Source organism: Harpia harpyja, chromosome 12 (genome assembly GCF_026419915.1).
Source record: "Harpia harpyja isolate bHarHar1 chromosome 12, bHarHar1 primary haplotype, whole genome shotgun sequence".
In the NCBI taxonomy this organism is placed as follows: domain Eukaryota; kingdom Metazoa; phylum Chordata; class Aves; order Accipitriformes; family Accipitridae; genus Harpia; species Harpia harpyja.
In genome coordinates this window covers 30,852,487-30,877,321 of record NC_068951.1, presented here as the reverse complement: position 1 = coordinate 30,877,321, position 24,835 = coordinate 30,852,487, and the positions used below count along the sequence as shown (strand labels likewise).

The window sequence follows — 24,835 nt, the reverse complement described above, 5'->3', positions numbered from 1 at the left end:
CATAAAGTCCTGTCCCGTGGTCAGACCACAAGCATGTTTCTGGGGACTTATCCTTGCCCATGAGCTATTTCTCATGCACCTGTTAAAGGCTGGGATACACATGCTCAAATAGGTGTGTTCTACGTAGTTAAGGAGTCCATTGGGATGGACAGAGGAACAGATTTTCATAAAATATGTTCCTCAAGGCTTGTGCGAGGACTCTTGAGCTGTGAGGCTGATACAAGTTTGAGCATCTTTGTGCATGCACATTTCTGGAAATGTAAATGGGCACTGAAGGAACTGAGTGGCAAACTCATGGGTAACAGTGACTTCCTGTCATAAAGGGTTGAGGCACAGCTGCAGCTTTGAGATCTAACCTAGCATGTGTACTGCAGACTACACCTGCCTGGGCGTGCTCTCCCAAATGCTGACAACAGTGGCTGCATGTTTTCATGTGGAGCAGGACCCCCGGGATGAGGCAAACAACTCATCTTCCAGAGGCTACAGAAATAATATTGGAAATCTAAACATGGGGAACTTCAAACTGCTGTTTGACATTAATTGTCTTTCAGATTTGTTCATATGTCTAGGAGGAGAATCCAGTCACTATCCCACCAATTTAAATGCCATTGGTGTGTCAAGGAGTCTTACCAGTTTCTTTCACAGGGCAGCAAGCCCCAAAGATCCAGGCCATCTTCTGTTAAGGTGCCAGTCTAAGTTAAAATGTACATTTAAATTAACTTCCCACATGAAAGCTCCAATAAGAATAAAAAGCAAGACTTATTTCAAGAAGTTACTGTCCAGAAAATGCCAGCACAGTGCAGAGCAAAAGTGCTACCAGCCAATTCCTAGATTCCAAGAAAAACAACAATTCACAACAGTGTCTGTTCAGACAACAAAAACTTAAGTATGCAAGATTGGTCAGTGTGTTTCTAAAATACAATGGAAATGCTTGATCAAAACCCACAGTCTCCCACCCCTAGCATAGTTCCCATTACTAGTAAAAGAGTAACCATCACATAGCAGTTACTTTGTCAAAGCAGATGAGGTTCAGCTGTCCACACATATTGATCCTCTGTGGGCTGATGCAGAAGATGCCCTTTTTCTTCAGCCTCCGCTGGGTATAAATGATCCCTGTTGTCAAGGCAGCTGGCAGAGCTGGGGGGACAGCAATAGTGATAACATCCAAAGACTTCTTCACCACTTCTCCTGCCTCCTCCTGTCATAAAACCAAAGGCAGTTATCAGCAAGAGGGTGGCAAGGAGTGCTGCTTGGATTGTCTGAGTGTAGCCCTCTTCATCCCTCCTCCCCTCCACTGCAGGTGCTTCAGGCTGTGCTGTTTTCTGCCCATGGTCCATCACGTATTCATCTCCCTAAGAAATTAATTGGTTCAATTTAACCAAAGGCTTTAAGGCTACACCACTGCTAAAGAGCAGCCTCCAGGCCTTCCTTCATTCTCCATGCCAACAAACCTGCCAGGCAGATCTCACAGTCTCCTCCAAAGCACATGAGTTCAAACATGCCAGCTACATTACTGCACCCTCAGTCAAGCTCAGTTTCCCATGATACAGCACACAAGAATCTGCCATTTATATGGGCATTCATCCAACTGCCTACAGGCATAGCTCTGGACTCCATGTTAGGGTGACAGGTGAGACATATGGGATGGTGCTGAAAAGGAGGGCAGAATGCATGAGCTAATGATTTCTTCTGATCTTATGTTCTAGGAGTTGTGAAAGGAAATTGCTTTTACCTGCAGGAAGAGACATGGAAGTAAAAGTTACATTTCTAAAAGCAATCTCTAATTTAGGAGCTTAGAGGTCGGTGTAAAACTGACTGCCCATATGCCAAATGTCGGCGCTGTTACTCTTGGCAGTTGATATCACTGCTAAAGGATTGAATACATTTCAAACTGGGGTCCCAGGACTGAGACACTGCAAACTAAAGCCGATTTGCAGTTCAGAAGGATCTGCAAACCATCACAGAGTTCTATTATTACTGCTTCTGAGCTTGGAACTTTGACCATAAATCATGTTGCATTTGATGTGCTGAATTTCCATCATGTTCTCATTCTTCCTTCATTGATACTGTTTCAGACCACAGAAGGCACCAGTTTGATAATATTTTCTATCTACTTCATGTTAGAATAAAGCACTTACCACCTTTAGATAAACACACTCACAGAAGCATTTAGTATACCATGTGACTGAATCTTACACCAAGACAGTCTGACAAGACAGTTTCAGCTGCTCTGATAATATCAGCATGTATTTTACACATTACAAAGGGGAAGTTAAACAAAAAAAAAAAAAAAAGAAAAACTGCAAAGCAGACACCAGGATATGTTCTTAAACACACTTTCTTTGATATCCCAAGGGGAATTAATCTTCTGAGCCAACTGATTGTAGATTATTCCAAAGGAGAAAAGTGATTCAAAAGCTGAATTGCAGAATCAACCTTGCAACTCAGGACTTGGACTTTACATTGGCAGATAATTATTAAGGCATGAAATTATTTCTTGAAAGTTTCTGAAGAAGTTCTAAAGCAATTAGGCTTTAAAAATTGCAGAACTACTGTTTACAGTGTGCAACTATTTCTTACATTGACCTTAATGCATGAGAATGAGTGAACTGTTTTTAAAAGGGTTTCAGGCAAACCATCCAGAGATTTAGAGACCAATATGGCAGGGCCCTAGGTGCACTAATAGGCCTTAATTACCCTCACTAGCCTCACCTCCGCCCACCCCTTCTGCTCGTGGATTCAGGAGCTCCATTTAAGCTCAGGCCTGGACCTTCAGTCCCTGTCTGAGCCATGTTGTAGGTGTACCTGCCTCTAGCACTGTCTCCTGGACGGACACCTTTAGGCATGTTTGCAGCCTTCTCTCGTCCTCATCTCTTACTCCCCAGCTCTCCCCACCATGTTCAGATACTGTATGACTCTCCTCTGGTCAGTGAGGGCACTACCTGTCCTCTGGTCACCCTCAGTTCCTGGCTTGCCTTCCCCTAGGGAATAGCTGTCCCTTGCTGCTTCCCAACACATTAAGTCTTAGTTCTACATTGAGAAACTTGATTAAAATTATAATACAGAATTAATCAACCCTTGATGTATATGGCACATTAGAGAAGAGCTAACACTGTCTTCAGAGAGGGAATTAATAGCCCCATAAACCTCCTGGAGAACTCTGGAAAAAAGCAGTGGAGATGTGGATGACTCAACTGATACAGGATAGTTGGCTTTGCAAAAGTTATTCCCCAAAAGCTCTCAAGGATATCAAGCTGAGTGATAACTAAGTGAAGGTATCTCCCTTCCACCCCCACCCCGCCCCCTGCCAAATGACTATACAAAGATATGAAAAAAAAAAAAGGCAGAAGAAAACAGGGAGTTCTTTGTAACACCAGTAAATTTCAGGGATCTGTGTTTACACCTGTACTGTTCAGGGCTCTGTAACATGGAAGAAAGGTGGCTGAAGGGGTGGGCAATGATCTCTAAATCATGAATAGTACAGGAAACATCACATAGAAAGCAGCTATTTGCTACTTCTCAAAAATCTACAGTGCCCAGTGATTTAGACAGCAGCTTTAAGAGCATTTTTATGCAGTACATAATGAAACTGTGGGAATCACTGCCACAGGTGCTGTCAAGTCCAAGGCATAAAAAATTCAGAAATATATTAAACCACACTCTGGGAGATTTTAAGTGGCTATTAAATCTAGATACAAAAAGACAGCTTACTGAACTGTTAAACATTTCTCTTCAAGAAGTTAGAAGACTACACCAGGGAAGAATTGTTCTATACTTACCCTACTTCCTAACCAGTTTCCATAAGCATTTGATACCAGTTACTCTCAGAGACAGTGGAGAGGGATAGATGGGTCTTTGATCTAAACTGAAGTTTTTGGAAAGCTGTGTGTTCACAATGACACATCAGTCTGTGTCCCATTTAACCCCTGACTCACTGGTGATTTTTCTAGGAATGTACAAAAAGTGCCACAAAAACTCTGTAAAAGCTACTTGCAGAGTGCTATGCTCTTGGGATCTCCCATTTTCAGAGCTCTAGAAAGCACTATGCTAATTAACATGCACTGGTAATTACATGTATCAGCAAGCACAGGGCAGGCAACACACAAACAGAGGCAGTTGGTGTACAGAAGGCTGCTGATATGATACACAGTGCTTGCATAGGATTTGCTAAGACATCAGAAGAAATGACTATTGGGAAACAGTGGGTTTTGGCACCTTGGAATTGAATGTATGAGAGCTTGAGTACTGTCAAAAATTCAATTACATTGTAAAATGGCCTCATATACTAAGGCAAAAAGGAGAGTGACAAGGACCACATTTTTAAATATCAAGGTATGTGAAGCCACTCAAGTTTCAAGTCTCTTGAAACTGGGTGTGACCATTTCTCCTGCATTTAGTAACTCACCCCATTGAGTGCAAATACACACACTGTGTAGATCATTCCAATGGCTGCAAATGCTATGAGGCACATCAGGAACCGGAGGGCATCTCTGTACAGCTTGAAGTTCATGGGTTTAGGGTAGAGAATGGACCTCACCAGATCCCCTTTGGCTGTATTGAAACCTGGAATGACAAACTAAAATCATTCCAAGGGGAAAACATTTCCACAAGTTCTCTACAAAGAATTGAGGCCTTTAAAATGACTCATAATTTCTGTAACATAAGAAAGAAGGCCCTGATCTTTCATTTCAGTGTATGTGACCTACTCTGCAGAATATAGAAAAAAGTTATTTTTGTCTTAAGGAGGAGGATTTTTTCAATGTTTCAGAAGCAAAGCAAAATTCTTCTTTGTAATCATATGCTAGTGGTTTTTGTAAAAGTTATGCCAAGCAAACAGAAACAATGCATAATAGCTTAGCCCAGCCCAGGATATCAATTCTTCATCTGACTGTTGTAAATTTGGATTAACACCTTTAACTTAATGTGACTGGACAAATAAGACTGTTCCAGTAAGAAAAAGCATGAAAGGAAAACCAAACTGAAGTGTTGACTGACCAGTCCGCAGCACCACAGCTTTTACTACTCCTGTGTCATCTGCCTTGGTCTGTATGACCTCTGTTCCACAGAAAAGGACATGTTTTTTGTAATCCTCTGCACAGTGCATTCTCCAGGGCTTGAAGTTATCAGCTTGGGGTAAGTGAGTCTTTGTTACTGGAATACTTTCCCCTAGGGAAGATGAGCTCAGATGAGGAAAACTGCAGTACACCTTAAAATCGGCCTGCTGAGTTTCAATTAAGTACAGTATCTAGACATCCAGATGGTAAGTTAAAGGTATTTACTAGAGAAACCAGTTTAGAGAAATGTTACTTTTATATTGTGACATCTTCAGTGACTAAGAGTTTGAAGCCTAGCAAGCAAATAGACTCTGCTAGAGAAGAGCTCTCCTTTGCATCACTACAACAGCTTCATGTAAGTTTGAGAACTGAAAGCAGTCCAAGGACTCCAAACCCTGGCTGCAGATATACAGACTTGAACAGAGATCTGAACTGGTATTGCATGACTCTATTTGATGGCTGCAACTTGTTTACCTAGTTTGAACCTCATGTGCAGGTCACTACACTGTTCCCTTAGGCAGATTAAACATGACATTCCCTATTTCCCCTTCCTAGTAAAAAGGAGAGCTTTCAGCTCAATGCTTGACAGCTAACAAATATCCTGTTTATGTCAAAGCAGATACTAAGGTAAAGCCTTCTGACAGCTGAAGCTTTCTAAATGAAAGGGGTTTCTGGAATTTCTCATTTACATGAAATTTCAGAACTGTGGGTTTCAGTTTGATTCAGACCAAGACCAAATTTAAAGACAAGAAACAGAACTATGAACATCTGCACCAAAAATCCTGCTTTGCAGTGAATTCTCCCACCTAGCGTGTCCTCCACTGCTATCACATGAACATGGAGCTGAGTGTCTGGAGGGCTAGACAGACACTCCAGCAGGTTGGAGATACTGCAGCAATCAGCAACAAGATATTCAGAGTGACCAAGAGAAATCCCCACAGCCTGAGCAGACCGTGGCCTGTGTTTGGGAACAGCTTTGCTCCGTATCTGCTGTTTCTTCTCCTGTCCTGCTCACTCCTCTTCACCGTCCACTCTTCCCTTTCTAATCAGAGGATGCCTTCCTAAATTCTGCACCCCAGAAAGGAAGAAAAGGATGAACTGCCCTTCCTAAAGTCCATCTTGTCTATTTAGATAAGCTGAAGCTAACTACAATCCAGACTTTACTATAGCAAACACCCGAAAGAATCCCCTTCTAAGCTAGCTATAGACTATCTCATAACAACGGTGATACATGATAACACTGTATGTCCTGTGTCACTGGCTGAAGCCATAGGGCTATGATGATGTTTTAATGGTAAACCTGGGAGGGATGAGCTGTACCTGTCAGCATGCTTTCATTGACAATGCACTGCCCGCTGATCAGGATGGCATCACAAGGCAAAAGGGTTTTGCCCTCTTTCAAAACCAGCATATCTCCAGGAACAAGATGGTGTGATTCCAGCTCTTGGAAGCCTGTAGGTGACATGTAATGCAAACTTTGTGCTTCATATATTTCTCTGTGGTAAGGGGAAAAAATATAAGGAACTACCTGCTGAATAGATTGTTACTTCTTTATAATGGCTGATAAACAAAGGACCACAAGTAGGACCTAAGAATACAACCTCCAATATTTAGAAAAGCCTAGGCATCAGTTTGAACTGCAGAATTCCTTCTTATCTCCCCAGGAGCCCAACCAATGGTTATTGTTCCAATGCGCTGACCTAACTGAAGAAGCTTGGACCTACATTTCTCAGTTTGACTCTGTCTTTTTGGATTGTGGTCTAAATACCATGGCAATGAACAGATTTTGCATGGAGTGATTAGGTGGACTCACAGCCTTTTAATGGCTATGTAGTTAGCTTCGTCAGCACTGCTTTAAGAAAAATAATAGTTTTCCTGATCATTTTTTGCTAAGGCTGCGCTCAAACAGTTATGAATATGACTGATGTGCCACAAGATACTTCTAGGTCAAATTAACCCAATCTGCAGAAGCTAGTTATTCGAGCTGAGAGACAGAAGAGGAAACCTCTCTAGAATTTGATACTATACATTCTTGGGTTTGATATAAATTGCTATAGAAATGAAACACATTGAAGAAAGAAGTGTACAGGAGTCACCTTCCTTATTTCTGCAGACAGTGACCATGATGTTGTTATGAGACTCAACCAGTCTGTGCAGTTTAACCGATTGCTATAAATTAAAGAAGAACACACAAAAGTGTTACATCTTACTTACATGATGCAATTAATCCACTAACAATTATTCCCTTTTGTTATTTGTGGTTATGAGACCCCTCATAAATTGGGGTCTGGCCCTGCCAGGAACCATACAATCATACAGAGAAAGAAAATCCCCACCCTAATTATGGAGAAGGTGTAACAAAAGGTTACAAAGCAAAGCACTGGAATGGGGAAGGGAGGATGTGGGTAAAGAACCACACAGAGATTATGATGACTAGGAGGCCAGGCCATTGCACCTGCTACTACACAATGTCACGAGACTAAACCTCTGAGTAACTCTCATAGGACTGTACGTGTGCATGTTGTAACATCCTGGCCTTTCCCAGACATAAGAAATAAATTCTCCTTGTGGAAAAAGGTGAGGTGTCTCACCTGTCTAAGATCATATACAGTCAAAAAAATCGAGAGAAGAGACATGATTATGATGGCAGTGGCATACTCCATGTAATCTTCAGCAAACCACAGACACACACTGAACAGCTGGAACACGTAAAATGGATTTAAGACCTGTTTGGAGAGAGAGCAATACTCAAGAGCTGGCCACACTTAAATGGCTCCAGTATACCCAGCCAGTCCAACCTGTTAGAAGTGGGCTGGAATAAAAGCTATTGAGTTAAGTGTTGTGTCTCCCGACCCCCTTTCTAATTTTATTAGCAGTGGCTTCAGTCTAATCAGATTGGACCATTTCCATCTGGCAGAAGGGCCAAATAATCTGGACCAATAGGATGTTATTTGGGATGTGAATGGCTCAGCCCAAGCCTTGTTTTGCTTGCTTCTTTACAAGAAATGTAACAAAGGTGACAGAAGAGCAAGTTGTGCCATGAGGATGGAGCTCACATACCATAGGCACATCTCCACAAACACTCTGTTTAGGCCACATGTAGCCAGTTCCTGTCTGAAAAAGATACTGGTGCTTTACATGGTGCTGTGCCCAGAGTCATGAGCTTGTTGGATCTCTCTGCAGCTGTAGGCATATGCCAGCTACTGCTGTTCACTTAATCTCTGCTGATCAAGTGACAGCCTTTGCCTGGAAGGTTTGACTTCCAGTGCAGCTTGTAAACATTCACTGACCCTTGTAAGGCCAACAGAACGAGCTCCCAGGACACAGACACATACAAATATGAAGCAGCCATACAGGCATGGGGATGGAGGATAAGGAACAATGGAGAATCAATGAATTTATGGTGATTTCATGGAACAGCTTTAAACAGGATTTGAAAAAGGAGTGTACTTGATGAGTGAGTACTGGGAAGCTAATTCAGGCATAGAATCCATTATATTCTATATGCACACTCTGCCTCCCCAAGCAGCCTAGAATAAAAGCAACAGAAATGCTTAACCTCTTTGATGAGTAGTTTCCAAACAGGGATCACTGGAACATCAATAGTGTTTGGCCCACATATAACTTTCCTGTATGGGATAAAGATACATCACTTATGGATAAAATAGTGACAATGTAGCTCACTCAAGAAGCTGCAGCTTTCAATAGTCCTGAGAGCTTGTATCGATCCCAGTTTAAAGGCTGTGAGGACCTTTCTCCAAGAAAAAAACATTAAATGCCCCTACAGTGCTTATGTCAGGAAAGATGACTGTACCAATGAAATCTACTTAGAAAGACAAGAGGTGTAACACAGCCTTTTAGGCAAACATTTCCATCATGCAAAAATTCCTTTGAAGCACCACAAACAAAGGAATTCTGCACCTAAAACTAAATTATCTAAAACCAAATAATTTTGCATAAAGTTAAGGGTGATTTAAATGTAAGAGTCAACATGACTTAAGGCCAGGAGCTGGATTTTCAGTATTCAATCAACTGAAGATCATTTCTTTATTTAGCAGTTTCAGGAATACCTATTCTGTAAATTGTCTAATGATACAGTAGTCTGTGAGAATAAATTCAGTGACCAGAACTAATAGATTTAGAAGTTCAATACAATTACATGGAGCCCCACTGAAGAAGCACACACACAACTTACCTGCACTATCTCATGGAGACTTTCTCTTACACCAAATAAGAACTGCTTAGAGTTAGTTACAGGACATAATTATTTCCTGATTGAGAACAATAAGTGATGAATACTGAGACATTTCAGAAACTTTGACAAGGAATACACAACATTCTCTAGCCCTTTTCATTCAATTTTTCATGCATGGCCATTTCATCTAAAATTACATGCATATTGTGTAATGGATACACAAGTCAAGGAAAGTGCACCAACAGCAGTGAATTTACATCTCTCTGAAATTCATATGTTAAGTACTTGTGTTTTAAAATGTGTACCTGACATTCCGTTCATTGCAGGTGAGACCAGAACCAAATTTGGCATGTATAGCTGAGCAAGTGTGGTGGTCTTCTAGGGCTCTAAAATATAAAGGGAGTGTTTTTCTTAGGACATTATTCACAAAGAAGCCTGACTTCCTCAGAGAATTCTGTGACCAGGGTATTGAACTCACCCAACTTTCTGGAACTGTTTTGCATAGATATTCCAGACATAGCGGATTCTTTGTACTTGGATACTTTTCACCTGCAAAACAAAACAGGGACAACAATATATGCAACACAGCAAACAAAAATATTCCCAGGCCTGCTCACAGATCTCTACTAGGCATCCTCACTGGGGTTAAGCACAGATAAAGCAAACTATATGGGGGGCAGGGAGGGAGAGAAGATAGGATTGCATATACTAACTCCCTGGTTATGTTATAGAGTGGATCCCCAGCTCAGTGCAGGTTACAGCAAGCTTTACAAATCTTTAGGTCAAGCAAGTACAATGCAGCATTCTTCTCTCCCCATTTCATGAAGCAAGGTATACAGTCCTCACTCTCATTTCACAGAAAAAGGGAAGAGATCACTGATGCAGTGGTGGGTACACAGGCAGCTGTCAAAGCCTGTCTTCAGTTAACAGCTCCCTTATCTCCTCTCCGGCTTTGAGGAAAGCAGGGGGCTTTGGGCAGTTTGCAGGCATGGTGCCAAGTCCTTCAGCTGAACAGATATGCCAACAGGCAAGAAAGGCCATCCCAGGATACTTCCTGAGTCACTGCTAATGCTAAGCCCTTGCAGAGCAGTTATCCATTAGGAACACATGCTGCCATTTATAACTTGCAAAAGGAGTCTGTCCTGTCCTGCGCAACAATAACAAAGCCTATTAGAGATAATGGTGCTTCATATCAGCTGGAAGAAGGCAAGGCTATACACCTATACACATAAGTAATACAGAAAACAGCTCTAGGGGACTCTCTCTACCCAGTGCAATAAGCATTATTATAGGCCAATGAAATCTATACTCAACTCATACACTGACTCAAAATGGAGCTATAACCACAGTCATTAACCTAACAAGAGGTCTGTAGTTAGGATTTCACGCAATAGGAGCCGGAATATTTGCAATGCTAAAAACTGGAGTGGGAAATGAGGGACTTAACTCGCTGCCGGAACAGGTCCTTGGAAAGCTCTTGGGCACTACACATTACTCTAGACTTAGGTAGCTTAAATGGCAAAAAGGTTTTATAATTGACTTTTAAGTAGGGGCTTTTGAATTGCTAGTGAAGGATTAAACTGTTTGCTTTTTGCTGCTTTGAAATCTGTTCTTTTCTATCTAGATGTTTTGATTGATATGAAAGTGGTGTTCAAAGGGCCTATTATTTGAGGCTATATTGGGCTTTTTTACGTCACTAATTCAATCCTCTGAAGAATGTTACAAACCAGTCTTCACTTTCATACTGTGCCAGTTGATTAAACTAAATGGCACTAAACTTTCTTATGTACATTAATATATGCCCACACAAAACAGCAGTAACAGCAACAGCTTTGCGCAGCTAAAGGTAGGTTTATAATGAAAATATCTACTAAAAATTGCTGTAGATATAAAAATAAATGCTAACAAGTTAGAAATCTATTTCCTGGAAAATAGCTCTTTTATGGGTTCCCCAGTGCAGTGACCTAGTATCTATAATCAAGAGCCAGATATAGCAAATGTACCATTGCATTCCTATTGCTCACACCAATTTAATGTGTAATGCTAAGCAAGACATTTAACTGAACTGTCTGGTACTTGTTCTAAAATAGGGATAATCATATTTACTCAACTCATGAGAGACCTTGTGATCTGCTTGGATCAATTAATTGTCTACCTTCTCCCCAGTGCCTCCCTGGGATCTCAAAGCTATGGAACTGGCAGAGACCAGGATACATTTTTGCAGGAACAGTCAACAGTGCAAGACCTGACTCCAGTAAATGTACTTTAAAGCATAAATTGGTGCACACAAAGGGAAGAAAGCAAAATGTGTTTAAGACCCTCCTTGACGAAACATTTCTGGAAATACTGATGCAGCTCTGCCTAGGCACTTTTCTATTCTATTCCCCCTCAGCTGCATTCATCTGTGTTTTCATGTTACTGTGGGAGCTGTGATATTCGGTTCCTCACAGTTTCCCTTCAGAAACACAGCCACCCCTAAATTCCTTGATTCCTATGCCAGGAATGAGTTTTTGATTTGGAACTCTGACTCTTCACTGCCAACCCCAGTGTCTTGAAGCTCTCCTACTTATAATGTAGGTCTTCTCTCAGGAGTAGTGAGGATTCTTTTTTCATAACCCACCTTGGAGTAACAAAGGATTTTTACAGACGTGAGTGCAGTTCTCCAAAATCTCTAGCTTGTTTTTCTACAGCTCACTATGTTGACCAAGCTGCAAATTTCTTAGCTGGATATGTTTCACAGCTCACTTTCACTCCATGAAGTGTGGCTGAGATTTGCTATCATCTCCCAGATGCTGCAGGGAATACTTTACTTACTTGCAAACTTGGCTTCATTATGGCTTTGCTGAAGACTGAGTCTTCCTCAGCAGTGGCTGGATAATCCAATCTACTTTTGATAAGTGCAGACATAGAGATCCATGTCACAGTCTTACGAGAATAAATTCGAAATTCATCCTAAATGAATATGAAAGAGAAGTGTCACAATCTCCCTCAAAATCAGACCAAACTCACTATCACCTTGGAGTGAATGATTACAGTAGGCCTTTCTAGAGCACTGCTCCAGCTTTTTTAAAGACCTAACCAATGGGGGCCTCCCAACACCTGTGACTGATAGATAAATGAGCCGAATGGGAGCGGAACCATGGTCCTGTCAAAATGCAAGTACTGCAAATAATTCACTGGCTGCAGGTCTGGTGCTTGGCTGATAAGGATGGAATGTGAACACCCAGGTCATGATCTAGGACAGTAAACAGTGCAGAACAATCTGAGATGCGGTGACCATACTGTAAAGGGAAGATCAAAAGGAACGTAGAGCTGTACTGCAAAATGGATCTTTAGTGCCAATACCTTTTCACAGTCATCCCTGTGTTAACACTTCATTGGAACGAGAGTGTGAGCACCATGCCTCCCTTATGGTACTTTAGACAAGCTTTTGCCACAAACTGAATTAATGATCTTGCTATTTTTTACAAAATAAGTTCAACATTGGAACTGCATGATACCTAGTGTTGGTAGTCCAGTCTTACAGATTAGAGCAACTACTGTAATAAGTACCCTCATGTTAAGTTTCAGTCCTGAACACTGAACCACATGCATTAAAGCCAATTATGAGACTGACTGATATATCATACTCAGTGTGTGAGCAGTTTGGCAGGTGGAAAAAGCCGATTACCTCAGCCAGCTAGGTTCTGAAAGCACAGTTATTAAACTTCATTTGGAAATGACAACAGAAAAAAAAGATTCTGTACCAAACATGAGTCCTTTTGAATAATTTAAGGGTTCAAAAAAGAACTTAAATAATGTTTATATATCTTATTTATTTGTGCACTTTTCTTCTTAAACTGGTATTTTGAGTAGAATAACATTTATTTCTGATATTTATCTTTAATTTAAATTTCAGAATTAGTAGACATTGAGATGCAGATTGAGATGGGAAGCAGTGAATAACACAGGTGCTCATTATTTGAACTAAAGTGAGTCAAAATTCAACAACAAAAGTTAGTTAATAGGCTTTTATACTGCAATTGCAGAGACGATGATGATGACTTATGAATGAAGGTTTTATGTGAAGCAAAAGAGAATTCCAAGGATCAAGCTGATGGGATTACTTGTATTCTCATTAGCAGTAGCCATCACATTTGAGAACTGACATAACTAGAATGTAGGGAAAAAAACAAAACTGACATTTTAACACAAAGAACCACAAAGGATATCTGAAATTGCCCAGAGCATACTTTGAGAGAGCTTCCTGATAACAAGAATATACAATATGATTAAATTCTTGTTTAATTACATAAAGGATCATTTAAAAACTCATTTATTTGAAAAGTGCTTGGCATGGCAAATCCATTTAAAATGACACACAAGAATAGGTAATTAAAAATGCAAACTGAACTGAAGATTAGAAAGGGAGATTAAACTTAATATGCTTCTTCTAAAAAAAAAAAGTATCCCTGGCCTATTAGGATGCAGATTGTTTCAATGTACGATATTCAATGGGCAGATCTGTGATTTTTAAAACCCAAGATTTTAACTGCATGCTGCTCTGCTCACTTAAGAAGGCAGCTCAAACACAGTGGTAGCAAGTGATCCATTTTGCAATTGCCATTGTTCAGCAATCTTTGAAGCAGAACAAATCAAACTTCTGGAAGTAAACCAACCCTTCCAGCTCCTGGAGTATTCAGGCTCAGCTGGGATTCAGAGTCAAGTCTCAGTTTGCTTCTTTTAGTGTTGCAGTAGCTTCCATGAAATGAAATCAGGGTTTGCATATATTGCAGTGCTTCAGTACACTCCTCAACAGATAGAAACCTATATTAGGAAACTACAAGCAAAACATAACAGCCCTGAAAGTATTAACTGCAGGATTGTGGGCTTATTGGACATGGGGAAGGGCTGATGGAAAATGGAAACATACAGCCAAGAAAACAAGCAGTGTAAGCTTGCCCTCTTCCTTATACTGATCCCTCATCATGCACTGTTGGACACTGCTGGGGACAGAACTAGACAAATCTTAGGTTTGGCCCAGTAGCTAAATTTTGGCAGAGAGAGGCAGCTTCATGAGGACAGCCAAGGGAAGGAAAAAGGATCTGCTGGACACTGCCAATCAAACAGACACTTTAGACTCTGGAGAACAGATATTCAATGTAGAAAGGACATGGGTGGTGGAAGGGAGGAGAAAGGACTGAGAGCAAGTATCACAGTCTTGAAACCACAGATATTACAGGTTTTTTCACCCCAATTTCTTTCAGCTTGTTGTCTGATCAGCTGTTACCCTCCATTCCAATCATCATCTTACATATAATTTGTGGAATACTTGAGAGTTCTTTAGATCAATGATGGTAGACATAAGATATTATTGCAGGAAATCAGCAATGTAAGAGATTTCAGTTAACTGGATTCCTTCCAATTAACTCATCTTCCAATTAACTACATACTAGGGACTAATTTAAAGATTAAAGTAGGCACCTACTGTTGTTCTAAGCAGAACAATGTCCGCTTCTTCCAAGCTGCAGCGGATGCAGTTTGCCCACACATCCCACTCTGGCTTCCAGTAAAAGAGCAGCAGCAGAGCCCCACAGGACAAGATGTATCCAGCAATGCACAAGGCCTTTCGGCAGCCTTGAGTTTTGTAGCCAAAAATCTCCTGTACAGCAAAGACAAGGAAAAAATCATTACTATTCTCTTAAAGAAACACCTGGAATATTACACTTTCCCATCATCCACTGTTCTCCCATAGGTACTGTTTGGTATGGTACTGTGGAAAAACAAGCCATAGAATTTGTATTTGGCTTCTTTATGCATCCTAAACATGACTAGAAAAAAATTTGGCATGTTCCACAGAAGTTTTCATTCACCCTCACAAAATCTGGATTGCTGTAGTCTGACCAAACCTCTAAAATACTTTTATGTAGTTGTGAAACTCAGCATGAGACACTCTTATGTGTGTGCATGAGTTGGAATGATATCAAAATATACAGACCCTAACCTTTAGGCCCCAAGTCAGGAACACAGATTTGCTTAGTCAGCTTTTTTAAGGTCCCTGGGTGACAGAGCTGAAGAACTTGAGTACATCTGCACTAGTGGATGGAGAGTGGTGCAGACCCACTGCAGCAGCTGAGACAGTGCCTGCTGCAGAATCAGAAGCACTACTGCTGTCCTGCCATAGCAGTGAGTCTGCATTAATGCACCTACACTTCAGAGACTCAGCTAGTGTCTCTGCATGGTGCTGAATGACACTGTGTGGCTGCACCAGCTGGAGCTGCTTTGCACAACTTGGCACAGACACAGCCTTTGTAGGGCTGTTACCATCTTCCATCATAGCTCCAGTATGGTGATTTTGGACCTTGCCAATGTGCCATTGTCCTAACATCCCAAAATAATAATAACAACGGTTAGTAAGAACAATTAATGAACACTTGCAGAATGCTTTACATGTTCAGAGGGCCTAAGGAAGCTACTCGCTGTAGCTCTATGAGTAGGTATTATTATTCCATTTTTAAAGGCAGGGAAATAGTTCCAGTGAGGCAAAGTGACTTGCCCAAAACTTCAAAGGGATGACTGTCAGCATTACAGTTTAAGAGCTGCCAGGTTTTGGTACCATGGCCAAATTCCCTCTCAGTAGTGCTAGCACGGACTTGGTAAAGGTGAAATGAAATGTATACAGTGAATTTATAAAGGAGACCCAGCCCTGATCTAAGATGGGAGATTGCATGGCTGCAATTACATGGGGTGACCAGGAGAATTTGCTAACATAAGGGTTGAGATTCCTCAATCTCCTTCTTCCTAGTATATCTGCAGCACTTGTGCAATCTGCTTCTGAAGATCAGATATCTGCAGCCACAGATATTGCAAGATCCATTCATAAGGTGAGAAGAAAAGGCAATGTAATTGGAAGGATGAGTAATGCATAATTCCTGGTTCTGTGCTGGTGTCTTTGCTTGTTACACGAAACGCAGGCCCTACCCAGTGGTTCCACACCGCCTCGGCCTACCTGCTCTATGTCATTCTCCAAAAGACAGACTCTATCTTCCTAGTTAATCTCCATGGGGTTTCTAAAGGAAAGAAAGGGGCAACTGTGGGGAAGAAGTATGGTAAACTACACAGGGAAGTGGCCTGCATTGCACAGGACCTTGTTATACCACCGTGTGATGCACACGCTCAGCATTTTCAAAGGTTTCTATAATCTCTGAGCAGCCCAAGAGAATAAGGCAACTCTGCAGAAGATAGAAGGAAGCTCATGGAGGACAGCAGCAGGTAAGGTAGCTAGAAGGTAGTTGGTGTGGCAGTCATGTGCTATTAATATTCACATGCTCCTATAAACAGGTAAAAGGCTCTGCATTCACCTCCGTCTAGTTGTATCCTTAACAAAAAGGTTACAAAATTAGTGTCAGCACCAGCATACAGAATAGTACATAGAACTATGTGAACTTACCGTTCACAGCAATGGCTTACTAGCAAGATCCAGATGCTTGGATCCAGACTTTACAGCTTGTCAGCAAAGCAAAGGAACTCCCAAGGAGACAGAGATGCCTAAGGGAAGAACTGTTAAAAGAACATGCCTTCGGACTTCCTCCACTAAATGGCTGGACCTGGAATAACTGGAATAATATTTTCAAATTGGGATGGGCATGAATATCAGGGTGGGGAAGAATGAGATTGCTGCCATGTGCATCTTGGTTCTGCCAGTGAATCACTCCTTTAATTTCCAGCTTTTGTGCCTTACACCCAAAGTCTGAGAAGTCAATAAGGCTGTAGTTAATGCAATTAAGAAGGGAGAGGGTGGGCATTCAGCATGTGATTGGCAGTCATTTGGGATCATCTTCTGTTGGCAGTGTTCTTCTCTTCTGAAATGCTGAATGATTCTCCAAGCCTGATATGACAACATAACCATAGACCTAGGGCAGACTCTGTCTTTCTCTGCCTAGGAAACCATGCACCTATGTATCAAAAAATGTATCTGAGTCCCCCTATGCCTGCATATGTTTCCATGCCTTTGTTTTCCAGAATAGTTTCCCCTCAAAAACTGGTTTGATTCCTTAGATCTCAAGACACTTCCCAAAACCAAGCATGCATCAGTATTCCTCATCTTGAAAACTAGGAGAGAAGAAGACAAGGAAAACAGCTCAGCTGGGAAAAAAAGGCCATGCTCTTAAGGCATCCACTATGCTGTCTGCTGGATCTTGCTGCTTCTCACAAGGGACTTCCCTGAGATAGACAGGTAGATAGATACCCTTGAGCTGTTCTGACCCAGGGCACATTCTGCCCTATGAACACAAGTGTTGTTTCAGGTTCATTGGTTTGTGTCTTGATGAATGTGACATTTCTGAATATAGGTGTTCAGGAGCTCTGCAAGGAGTAAGCTGGGAAACAATAAACATCAGATGTTAACTGCTGTTTTGTATCTGGATGTCCATGCAGGAATCTAAAGCCAAAGGTAGAGCGTTTCCCATGGTTGGAAAATGTCTGGAGCAGGTTACCTGGGCCACATCATTCAGAAGTAAAGCTAGGCAGGGAAATAGACTGAGCTCCAAACCTAACCTGTGCCAAAATTCCCTGGGCCAGAAACTTTCAATACTTAACTTCAGAATAAAATGTTCTGTTAGGTTGAGGTGTTTTTCCTGACCCTTTGCCTTCAGCTGGAAGGACTACAGAAATGAATGCTGCATTCATAAAAAAACATTTAGTACATAAATAACTCCCTGTTGAAACAGAAACGGGGTTAGTACAAATACTTCTCACTTGTCAAATAAGTCAACAGTGGAATTCTTCAGAAGAATTCTCAAAACCATTATCTTCTCAAAAAAAGGTGAATATTAGACCTGCAACAGAGGTATCTAGAATGTGCATGAAGAAGGGGGGAACAGGCACACACATGATGCAGATTCCTCAGCAGGTTTATCTAGCCACATGGATGCCTTACAGTAATTACGGTTTGGAAATTCTTCAAGCTTATTCAGGAGTCACTAGGCCTATACTACAAAGATCTCCAAGCAAATGCAAGTCCACTACGGCAAACAATATTTCCAGGGCTGGCAGAAATCCTGGTGTTGATGTCACCAGTAAGAACATGTCTGTCAGGTTGGTTTTATGTTGTTAAGGAAAAGAGAATAACTTTTGCTGGGTTGTATTTCATTACACAAAGAGGCTGTGCTGATGCAGACATGCCTCTTTTGAAGATAGGTCTGATGAATACAGATTTGCACCTTGACAACTTTTCTACTGTGTGAGCAGATTTTTAGGGCTCAGTGTGTGCATTTGGCATATATAACATTACGCAGCCAAATAACCTGGGGTCTTGAGGGCACCAGACTAAGAGATGGTGGAAAACAAAGCTAAGATTAGCTATCTGTAAGACTCCAAAGGGCTTCTCGTTATCTCACAGGAGGTAGCACTGTCTACAAAAAAGGCTGGTATGCAGGGCTCATCTCATCTCTGAATAATAATTTTTAATAAATTGTACTGTATCGTAAAACTTTGTTTCCTCATCTGTTAAGATCCCCTTTCTCTTGAGACTCCCAACAGTCAGAAGAGTGACTAAACCAAAATGGTTTAACTTGTGAGTGAAGGGTCTAGGGAGGGGCCATGGATTATTGGACAGAAAAAGCTGCCAGACCTGCTCAGTTGGCAGAAAATGTGCTTATTCCAAGAAAGGTTCTCAGCTGCTTTTACAATCATACAAAGCCAGCACTCAAAGGCTTATCGCTCTAGTGTCCAGCAAGTCTTTGTTACTTATGTTTAAAAGAAAAATTGCCTGTAACTGCCAGGTCATCTGCACAGCAGAATTTAAATGCAAAAGTCAAACAAGTTCAGGCACCCTTTTCTTTGGTGAAAACAAGGCCTGTAGCTACCAGCAAGAAGCCTAAACAGAGGCTGTGAACTATCATATTTCTGGCAACCCAATCACCCAGTACCCTATTTGAACAACCTGTTGCTATAACAACAGATAATAGGATTAGACTTGAAAGACTGGTTAAGATTCACAAGGAATTTAATAACTTAATCTCATTCTTACCAACCAGAACCTGTTTCATCAGAAGTTTGTTTCTGTTCCTCCTGAAGTCAGCAGCAACTATCGTTCCATTAAGAACAAGGTTGTGCCTTTCAGATTCTATCTTAAAATTAAGAGTTAAATTTTTCAAACTCAAAGTATATAAAATTCCTGGATCAGCTTCCCTTCAGAATTTTGGCATCCCAAAGGAGACATACAGCTGCCAATATGCAGCGGCAAACTGGGGTTCACCAGCTGACTGAGTGTAGTTGTCCCATTCCTTCAGATATAAGCACCTGGGGAACACATGCTTAAGACAGGCTTCTGGCAAATCCTTCCTGAAGCAGCAGCCTGTCGAAGTCTATCACAATCTTCTGCACTGCAAGACTTATGCTTTGCACTTTAGGGTTTGTGCAAAGTGAATGATTAGTCCCAAGCTGTTCAGAGAGGAGCATCAAATTGGCAGAGGGCATAAAGCTGTGGTTTTCCTCCCTCTTTCTGTTCCACCAACAATTACTTCTCAAAAACACCTTCAAGCAGATCTTTTTGAAGGGAAGGAAAAAAAAAAAAGCAAGCTAATTCCTAAAATAGATGCCTTCCTATTACCATACCTATTAGCCCTCTTTGAGGCAAGCTGCTGTGTCCAGAGTGCTCCACACTACTGAGATCTTTCCAGTACTACAAATGGTTATGAAGAGAGAGAGAGATTATCTCATGCTCTGAATACACATTGCTAAGTTTTAGCTGGTTACCAGGAGAGTGAACTCTCATTCAAGCAAATGTGCTCCAGCCACATAAAGTAATCCCAAAGATGTACACAAGGATATACAGGGTAGATTTCCTAAGTCAGCGTGATTATTCTTAAATACAGGACTATCTAGCATCTCAGCTGTACCAAGAAATGGAAACACTGAAGAAAACTTAGAAGTATTTCTTCTCATTAAAGCTGCCCAAATTTCCTCAGCAAAACGGACAGCTAGTTCAACACAGGAAAGCATTGCATGTCCAGAGTCCAAATGAACTACTTGCATGCTTTCAAAATTACTTGAACTATTTCACTCTGGAAGAACTGGCACCTGCACAATGTCAGCTGTTACATTATTACACCAAGTGATATGATCTTGTTTGAGGAGTCAAGAACTGCTTGTTAATAATTTGGTTCAGGTGGATTAAACTGACTGTTAACAATAATGTCAAAAATATTTTTCATGGCTTAGAATTTAAAAAAAATGTTGCAGGGTCACTGAGTCACACATTATGTGCCAGTGCCACTTGCTGTAGCTGCCAATAATTTAAAATACATGATTTTGACAAAGAAAGAATGTCTGCACATAATTGTCTTTTATCCCATGTACTCTCCTTCTCTCCTCTGCTTAAACGTAGCCTTCTTTGTCTCTTTCTTCACAACTTCTCTCACCTACATATTACTTTTTCTTTCACACAAATACACACACTAGCTGTTCTCTCTTTCTACACACACGTCAGTTTTTTCCTCATCCTCTTACAGCACCTCAGACACCCTCACAGGTATCCTCCTCTCTCTCACACTCCCAACTTTTTTCTCTCTCTCACACATATGTAACAAAGACACATACATACCTGCCAAATCTAGCACAATTTGGCTATGGTTTTAATTGCACCTGCTACTCAACTGCTTTATCGATCTTTTCTGTGATTTTCATTTGGGAATCCCAGGTGAATGAGCACTGCTCATGCTCACTGCAGGCTTGGAGAGCATGGCAACTGCCAGACACCCTGGATTTACAGCGCAAATTGACTCAACACTGTGCACACACACCATGTGCATGGAAAACCTCATATTCACAGTGCAGATCCCTGAGGCACTGGACTCACAGCACATGTGCTCAGTATGATACTGGTAAGAAACTGGGATAGCTGGCTCCATGCCAGCACAAGTTGGGTGTCCCAGTAGCGCACAGCTGGAATCGGACACACAGGGTACAGTAGTGTGGCTCTACACAGCACCAGACAGTCCACTTAAACCTAATTACCTCAGGCTCAATTCTGGTGTTGCTAGTGACAGTGCCAGTAGTGGGAACAGAATGACAGGGTGTTTATGGTCCTAGAAGGATAGGGGCAGGGTGGAGCACAAACACTAAACCACCAGCCGTTTGGAGCTGGGGAGCAGTGGCACATCAGCACCAGGGCTAGAGCCAGGAGCGGGGTGCTGCGAGCAGGTTTACTGATTCAGCGGCAGAGCCAGTTGGGTTCTGCATTGCACTGAGCTAATTAGTCCCCACCCTCAGAGCCAGTGCCTTTGCACTTCCTGCAGTGCTCAGTTCATGGTGCTGGATGACTCTGTACTGCATTCTCCAGCACATCCCAGATTACCAAGGTTTGCACTATGCAAAATGTGACACCTCTCCTTCCCTGGATGGCAGAGAGCTGACTGAAAATCTGCGTTTGTATCTAGGGATAACAAATGTCCATGTTTTTCCATGATATGGTCTCTTTTTCACTAAAACAGAGTTCTCATTGAGTAGATTTGATTTCTCCAGGATTTCTGGAAGTGAACAGTCATGTCAGGTTGTAAGTGACTGTGTTTCACTAGCTTTCTGGGGCTGTTGTACACCCAGAAATCCTACACACACTCATAGCAGAGCTATAGTGGCTCTGCAGCACAGGAATTTTTGAGAAGCACTGCATTTATCAGGCATGCATGAGAATGGTTGCTGTACAGCTGCATCATGGGTCTGACATCTCCAGCAGAATCTGTTAGACAGACAGAATGCATATGTGACAAATAGCTGATCCGTAACACACTGTAATGCCAGAGCAGCTAAGAAGCACTTAATTTACTACAGTTGTGCACTGAGCTTACTATTTAAGAGAAGCACCATGCAGTAGATCAGATATTTTTTGTAAACATAGGACTTATTTCCACATGTTACAGAATGCATGTAAACGTACTCCTCCCTGGGAAACTCTGGAAAGAAATACGGTAGTTCTGCATTTAGAAATCCAGCTTTATACAGGCACTCAGGCTGGAATAGTGTTGCCAATTCAACAGACTGCATTTGCTAATAATTTATGCTAACATAACACATGTGTTTTTATGTTCCAGAGAAAGCCAAGGTTCCCAGTCCTCATCTAACTGGAGCTGACCCTAGAGATTCAGCTGTCAAATGGTTAGGAACACCGCTCCGGCCCATCCCTTAAGCTCATATAAGACCACCTCCACCTAGATTTATAATGCCATATCAATAATCTGTTGAGTCATCCTCCTGTTGGAGGGCATAACCAACTAAACCCAGTGGACATGTACAACTTTATTTTCTTTCTGCCAAAAAAAAAATTATATCCCTTTCTAACTCTATGTTTCTGCTATGGGAACACCCCCACCACCCATAACTAAATTACAGACTGTAGCATTTTATTGCAGAACATGTGCCATCTGCTGCTTCAAGTTGAGAAAGACCTAGACAGAGATACGACTCACCATCTCATTCTCTTCTCCCTGGTTAAGCTGTGCATAATGGTTCTTGGCAGGATTTTCCCCCATGAAATGACCCTCTGGAGACTTTCTAGAGCACCCTCAGGACACGTCTTCAGCGTTGTGCGCTTGAACTTCCACATTGAGGAAGCATTCTAAGTACACACCTTCCTTATAACTCTGCTGATGTTTGAAGAATGGAGCTCCTCCCTCTCTGTGGGGTTAGCAGGTAACATTCATCCCTCCTCCCTTCATTCTGTTGTTGGAGTTTTGTGACTGCAAGGGCACATGCAAAATTCACTCAAAGACACTGCAAGAAAGAAAAAGTTAGATCTTAACAGCTGTTTGCCACAATATGACTGTGGGGCATAACTGACAGGTGCAAGCAAGTGCTGTTGGCATGCAATTTTCAGGGGAGGGCAAAAGGGGAATATTTTTCTTCGAGAGATTACGGAATCACTGGAGACCAGGAGTGTGTCCAAATGAGAAGGAAAATAAGCATTGCTGCTGTTAACACTCTTAGCAACCAGCCTCAGCTAAGTGTCCAGCTGTGATCCCCACATATGCCTTGGAGAAAAATTCAAGCTCTGGCATTGTAAACAGAGGCCCCAGTTTGTGCCCGTGGATTTATGCACTGCCTGTGTGTTAGGATCCAGCCTTGTACCATCTGTAACCAGTATTTTTATTCATTGTTAAGAATATCATCACAGAATGTCTTCTGACCTCACCATATAGCTTTGGAAAACACCACTGAGGTTATTTACTCACTGTTGGGGGAAACTAGAGATCCCCACTAACGTCAGTGAGCTGGATACAAATGTCTCTGACCTCCAAATCAGAGCCAAAAGGAAGCTGGCAGAAAAACAGCACTGAGGGTTTTAATCACCTCCTTTTTTTGCTAGTCAGGCTGCATTTGTTTATTAGTCTTGTGATTCATTCTCATTCTCATTACTATTTCCTTGTCCTTTACTACTTTTTAAGAAGTTACACACCAAATATTTCAGGAATGAGGTCAGGAAAGGCAAAACCTGTTCTTCCAGCAAATACGTTAAGGAAACTAAAATATTAGTTCTGGGGTGACTGAAACAGATCAAGAGGTGCCAAGTTAGTTCCTTTCCATTAGCATTTTACTTCCATGTGGCATGGACTTTTACAAGTCTCAGACATCTCAAGCATCAGGAAAGACCTCTGCCTATCCTGCAGTAGGCAGGCTCAGAGAAACTGAAATGGGAGAAATGGAGGGAAGAGAGAAGAGAAAATGAGGGAGCTAGATCAATTAATACAATAAAAGTTGCCCATTGCTAATAATGTGAGCCAGGCACAGACCTGCAAACCAGATTTGCATGTATGCACAGCACAGGCACAGATATGTTTGTAAAATGCTGGTGACAAGCAGTTTGCATTGGAGCAAAGTTGTTTGGTCTTGACACCTAGCACGCTTTCAAAAGGAACCCAGACCAGAGGCTGGACAGAAAAGGCTGTAACTGTACTAAGCTGTGTTAAGGGTGATTTGTTGTGACAAGATCAGGGGCGAACAAGGTGCTCTCCATACCCCAGCTTCAGTGTTACCCCTTCCTTCCCCCGACTGCCACTCTGAGGCTAGCTTTGAGCCTCTAAACTTTTCTTTTTTTTTTCTTCTGAAACCCAGCAACAGGAACTCCAGTTATTACATGATGATCACAATTTGCAATTAAAAATTAAAAAGAAAGAATGCAATAAAGTCAATTTCTGATAAACCCAATTATACAGGAAAACAGAGCACTGCTATCTAGAAGCTATAGAAGACAGGAAACAACTGCAAAGATACCTTTTCCAAGGCAGGCTGATGATTCTGGGAAATGACTCATTTTTTTGGGAGGTGCCAGGGGCGGAAAACAGGAGTGCTACACATGCTTTTTCTGCCTGGTCAGCTTTTGCTGCTTCCCCAGATGTCGGCCTTGCTCTTTCTAGTGTCTATAGAAGACTAGGGTGCAGTAGGAGTCCTTGGCTGCCCTTTCACAGAGAAGAGAGATGAGCTGCATTGCAGAGTATCCCACCAAACCTGGGTCTCCAGGGAAGAATCAAGGCTCATCCAATCTATTCACTACTTGTAGGCTTAATCCAGCTCCTATTGACAATTTCTGGTCCTATAGAACACCCTTATTAGG

At 41.6% G+C, this 24,835-nt stretch overlaps 1 protein-coding gene across 7 annotated transcripts in view; it reads right to left on the bottom strand.

The window, feature by feature from the left end:
* Positions 1-24,835, bottom strand: part of LOC128149459 (probable cation-transporting ATPase 13A4) — a 50,002-nt gene that overhangs the window by 23,830 nt on the left and 1,337 nt on the right. For 3 of the 7 annotated variants that reach the window (XM_052804688.1, XM_052804689.1, XM_052804690.1), the window contains exons 2-14: positions 22,695-22,998; positions 14,717-14,890; positions 12,064-12,201; positions 9,728-9,798; positions 9,555-9,635; positions 8,614-8,683; positions 7,646-7,780; positions 7,151-7,223; positions 6,375-6,506; positions 4,996-5,166; positions 4,406-4,563; positions 1,010-1,198; positions 631-692 (exon numbers count right to left, since the gene is read on the bottom strand). In XM_052804688.1, the coding sequence (XP_052660648.1) occupies positions 631-692; positions 1,010-1,198; positions 4,406-4,563; positions 4,996-5,166; positions 6,375-6,506; positions 7,151-7,223; positions 7,646-7,780; positions 8,614-8,683; positions 9,555-9,635; positions 9,728-9,798; positions 12,064-12,201; positions 14,717-14,890; positions 22,695-22,757 (1,517 nt within the window). In that variant the 5' untranslated portion in view covers positions 22,758-22,998. Of the gene's footprint in view, positions 1-630; positions 693-1,009; positions 1,199-4,405; positions 4,564-4,995; positions 5,167-6,374; positions 6,507-7,141; positions 7,224-7,645; positions 7,781-8,613; positions 8,684-9,554; positions 9,636-9,727; positions 9,799-12,063; positions 12,202-14,716; positions 14,891-16,678; positions 17,409-22,694; positions 22,999-24,835 lie in introns of those variants that run through there. The other 4 variants (XM_052804686.1, XM_052804687.1, XM_052804691.1 and 1 more) reach the window with 4 other exon arrangements.